The sequence below is a fragment of the Micromesistius poutassou genome (genome assembly GCF_964030765.1).
Source record: "Micromesistius poutassou genome assembly, contig: SCAFFOLD_5306, whole genome shotgun sequence".
In the NCBI taxonomy this organism is placed as follows: domain Eukaryota; kingdom Metazoa; phylum Chordata; class Actinopteri; order Gadiformes; family Gadidae; genus Micromesistius; species Micromesistius poutassou.
In genome coordinates this window covers 1-5,000 of record NW_028180259.1, presented here as the reverse complement: position 1 = coordinate 5,000, position 5,000 = coordinate 1, and the positions used below count along the sequence as shown (strand labels likewise).

General features: G+C 45.9%; 2 protein-coding genes across 2 annotated transcripts in view; one reads left to right on the top strand and one right to left on the bottom strand.

Moving 5' to 3' along the window:
• LOC311370968 (DNA polymerase lambda-like) overlaps positions 1-1,608 on the bottom strand; it is a gene marked incomplete at its 3' end in the record, with an annotated part of 6,278 nt that extends 4,670 nt beyond the window's left edge. Inside the window, exons 1-3 of the mRNA XM_084489236.1 lie at positions 1,501-1,608; positions 652-762; positions 1-81 (exon numbers count right to left, since the gene is read on the bottom strand). The exon at positions 1-81 is cut by the window's left edge and continues 217 nt beyond it. Of these exons, the coding sequence (XP_084345362.1) occupies positions 1-81; positions 652-760 (190 nt within the window). The 5' untranslated portion in view covers positions 761-762; positions 1,501-1,608. The remainder of the gene's footprint in view (positions 82-651; positions 763-1,500) is intronic.
• Positions 1,609-1,783: 175 nt separating this feature from the next.
• Positions 1,784-4,996, top strand: LOC311370967 (protein DPCD-like; the record flags this gene model as incomplete). The annotated part of the gene is made up of 6 exons (XM_084489235.1): positions 1,784-1,904; positions 2,220-2,300; positions 3,005-3,126; positions 3,526-3,659; positions 3,869-3,971; positions 4,892-4,996. 6 exons carry the CDS (start codon positions 1,784-1,786, stop codon positions 4,994-4,996), a joined length of 666 nt encoding a protein of 221 aa, XP_084345361.1.
• Between the last annotated feature and the right edge of the window lie 4 nt (positions 4,997-5,000).

The following is a 5,000-nucleotide window of genomic DNA, read 5'->3' as shown; positions in this document are numbered from 1 at the left end:
TTTGTCTCTGGAAGATCTGACATCTGGCGTTGCCGATGCCGGCCGGGAGGATGAACGCCGTGACCCCGGCGAACAAGCTCCCTGGAAAAGACATCACGGACATCAGTGAGATCCACCGTTACATTCTATTACGTTTTATTCGTACAGCCCCTAATCACAGGTCCAGTCACTCCCCCCCCCCCCCCCCCCCCAGAGGGAAAGAAAAACAGATGCAACACACGCAACACACACACACACACACACACACACACACACACACACACACACACACACACACAAACACACACAAAACACACGCACACACACGCGCACACACAAACACAGACACACACAAAACACACACACACACGCGCACACACACACACGCGCGCACACACAAACACAGACACACACAAAACACACACACACACACACACACACAAACACACACACACACAAACACACACACAAACACAGACACACACACACACGCGCACACACAAACACAGACACACACGCACACACACGCACACACACGCGCACACACAAACACAGACACACACAAAACACACACACACACACTGCCTTAACTAGAAAGGAAGAAATCTTGAGAACCTTGTAACCCTATAACTCAAAGCACCACCCGCCTCACTGTCACTCATCACTGATCACCTGAGGAGGCTCCTGGAGACCCCCTCTTCGGCGGGGGGCCATCTCTCTCCTCTCCCCTCGCTCGCTTCACTTTGGGGAAAGCCTTCAGCACCCCGTGGAGAGACGCCATGACTGAGGAGGAGGAGGGAGATTCATGTGTTCATGTCTACAAGTGATGAAGACTTTCTCTGTGTTGTTGAACGCAATAGTCCTCATCAACCGAGCGACTTTACCATGACCAACGACGCACATTTCTGAAGAGAGGACGACTGAAGAGTAACTTCTTTGACTCATTGAGATATCTATATCAATATTTCTAAACGTCTAGACAGAGACAGAGACAGAGACAGAGAGAGAGAGAGAGAGAGAGAGAGAGAGACAGACAGACACAGACAGACAGACAGAGAGACCGGGAGACAGAGACAGAGACCGGGAGAGAGAGACAGAGAGAGAGGGAGAGACAGACAGACAGACAGACAGACAGACAGACAGACAGAGAGAGCGCGAGACAGACAGACAGACAGAGACAGAGAGAGACAGAGAGAGAGAGAGAGAGAGAGAGAGAGAGAGAGAGACAGACAGACACAGACAGACAGACAGAGAGACCGGAGAGAGAGAGAGAGAGAGAGAGAGAGAGAGAGAGAGAGAGAGAGAGAGAGAGAGAGAGAGAGACAGGGAGAGAGAGAGAGAGAGAGACACAGAGAGGTATAGGGAGGGAGAGAGAGAGAGAGAGAGAGAGAGAGTTTTGTATTCATGTATTCATGTCTACAAGCGATGAAAAGCCAACACCGCATTAACTTCGAAACTCTGTGAGTAAAGAGAGAGGTGTGTTCAATATCTCTTCATCTAACTTAATTAATAATAACTTACCCTAATGCATTCGTAAGCCGATCCAACCATACAATAATGGTTTGTCTATAACGTTTAAGAGAAAGCTTTCTCGTTACCGATCCGACTTTCTGTTCGAACAACACTGTGTCGTCAGAGCTTTTACTTCCGGGTCGGTTTTCTTTTTTTGATTTTATGAATTTACTTGATAGAATACGTCTATAGAATCGTGTCCAAATATAAAATATTAAACAAAATTCACGTAAATATGAATAATTTACCCGTTTTAGTTAATCATATATATATTCATATCGAACGCGTTACCATGACCCCGGTTGCCGTGGTTACGGACTGTTTCCGGAAGCGGTCCTGCGGACCAAACATGGCGGTGCAGTGCTGGGAAGATCTCCTCAAGTCCTCCAAGAAGACGGCTTTAGTCCACGATGGTGAGCGGTTATTATTATTATTATTATTATTACGGGTTATGGGGTGGATGTTAACGTGTTCTGTTGTGGTAGCTTAGCCTGCTAACTCTGCTAACGAAGCATCATCTCCACGTCTCCAGTGGTCGAGATGTGTATTCATCATCAGGCTTATTAGGTTTCATAATGCGTTTTATTTTGTAACCTAATCAACAAAATAAAGGTAACATGTTGTTTCTATTGTTTACTTTCGTACTTTATGACTTCCTCCCAACCTCCACTTCCAGCTTGAGTTTCTGACCATTCTTGCCCATCCTTTGCCCCAAATCCCTTCTTCAGGGAAAAGGAAGATCCACTACCTGTTTGGAGACGGGAAGGAGATGGCAGAGGAGTACGACCTGACCACCGACGACCTCTTGGGTGAGCAGCGGCCCTCTGGCCCTCCTGGTGTCTGCTGGAGCCTCGCTGCTGTCTCTGTAGCGCAGGCATCTGAGGGCATTCTGTATGTTGTACGTCCTGGCACTTATAGAGCTTAGCATGGCGTAGCATCTTATCCTACCTGTCTGTGTTGTGTACAGGAAATGGGTTAACCTAGTGATGGTTAGTGTATACGGGGAATGGGTTAACCTAGTGATGGTTAGTGTGTACGGGGAATGGGTTAACCTAGTGATGGTTAGTGTATACGGGGAATGGGTTAACCTAGTGATGGTTAGTGTATACGGGGAATGGGTTAACCTGGTGATGGTTAGTGTATACGGGGAATGGGTTAACCTGGTGATGGTTAGTGTGTACAGGGAATGGGTTAACCTAGTGATGGTTAGTGTATACGGGGAATGGGTTAACCTAGTGATGGTTAGTGTGTACGGGGAATGGGTTAACCTAGTGATGGTTAGTGTATACGGGGAATGGGTTAACCTAGTGATGGTTAGTGTGTACGGGGAATGGGTTAACCTAGTGATGGTTAGTGCTGGCTCTTGGTTCTATAGATATATTGTTGTTTCTCTCTCTTCTGACTAATGGACTGACTGTGAGTCTCTCTGGATAAAAGCGTCTGATAAACTCAGACTGTAACGTTAATGTAAATGCATTAAAGTTTTTCCGTTCCACCAAACGTGGGGTTCCAGTGCGGAAGTGGCGTTCCCGGAGCCCGCTGGGCGCTCCGGGCTCCTGGGAGGCGGAGGTCGGAGAAGCGTTCTCTGCTCCGGCGCCGTCGGACTCGGAGATGATCAAGGAGAACCTTTCCAACGTGGGTTTGTACGGTGAATGAGCAACGCGTGGCTGTAGCTCTAACCTCCTGATGCTCCACGGTCATCAGTAGGGCCGCCACTAAATATCGATACAGCGATATATATCGTCGCCCTTCATGAGATACAAGAATCGATGCGCTGGCGGCAAATATCGTTTTCTTTTACATGATTTATTTTATAATAATGTTTAAATTAACTTTAATCATTGGACTGTGAATAGGTCATTTAGTATTCATCGTTAGACATACATAATGATGTATTGTTCTAGGATTGTCTTACAATATATTGATTATATATTATCGGTGTGGCGGGCCATGTATCGTATGGGGAGGTACCCTCCCCATGTCGTCAGGTGTGATGAGATGTACTCGTAAGCCGACGTTTTGTTTGCCTTGCAGCCCGTCTTCCTGCGTCAAGACACCAAGACCACGTTTCAATGGAGGATCCGGAACCTTCCGTACCCCAAGGAGGTGTTCAGCGTCCGGGTGGAGCCCGCAGAGCGATGCTGCGTGGTCAGAACCTCCAACAAGAAGTAAACATCAGTGATGAAACTTTAGTTCATTCACAAGGTTGTTTACGTTAACGTCATTTACGTTACAATTAGTCGTTTAGTCGTATTCCATGTGAGAGCTCAGGTCAACAAAGTGAACTTCATGCTCTGTATGTGGTGACTCTATAGATGGCGCTATACTCAACGTATGGCTCTGTGGTGCTTATGGCCTGTGACCTTTGACCTTCCAGGTATTACAAGAGGTTTGTTGTTCCTGATCTGGACCGCTGTCAGCTGCCGCTGGACAGCTCCGCCCTCACCTTCACGCACGGCAACAACACGCTGATCATCAGCGTACGTCCCGGCAGATATTACCGATACTGTTCAGAACTAATAACTGATAGATGATCATCTGTGTTGAACTAATAACTGATAGATGATCATCTGTGTTGAACTAATAACTGATAGATGATCATCTGTGTTGAACTAATAACTGATAGATGATCATCTGTGTTGAACTAATAACTGATAGATGATCATCTGTGTTGAACTAATAACTGATAGATGATCATCTGTGTTGAACTAATAACTGATAGATGATCATCTGTGTTGAACTAATAACTGATAGATGATCATCTGTGTTGAACTAATAACTGATAGATGATCATCTGTGTTGAACTAATAACTGATAGATGATCATCTGTGTTGAACTAATAACTGATAGATGATCATCTGTGTTGAACTAATAACTGATAGATGATCATCTGTGTTGAACTAATAACTGATAGATGATCATCTGTGTTGAACTAATAACTGATAGATGATCATCTGTGTTGAACTAATAACTGATAGATGATCATCTGTGTTGAACTAATAACTGATAGATGATCATCTGTGTTGAACGCAGTGGTCCTCCTCCATCCAGCTACAGTATCACCACCAATGATGCACATTTCTCAGGACTAAAAAAGGACTGAAAATTTACTTTTTTATCATAATTGTCCTGTACCGGGCATGTGGCTCAGGAGGCAGAGCGGGTCGGCTGGTAACCTGAAGGTCGCTGGTTCGATCCCCGGCTCCTCCTAGCGGAGTGTGGAGGTGTCTCTGAGCGAGACGTGACGTATTGTAAAGCGATTTGAGAGGCCACTGGTTAGAAAAGCGCAGAATAAATGCCGTCCGTTTACCCGTTTCTTTTTTGTTGATTAAAATCTGTTTTATTTGTGGAACACAGGATGTGTTCTTTGAGGTCATGCTGCTTCTTCTCTCTGTTCCAGTACAAGAAACCCAAAGAGGTCCTGACTCTGGAGAGAGACCTCCTGCAGGAGCTGAAGAAACTGGAGGCCACGGGCCAGGGGCACGGGGACTGTAAAACACAGTGACTGT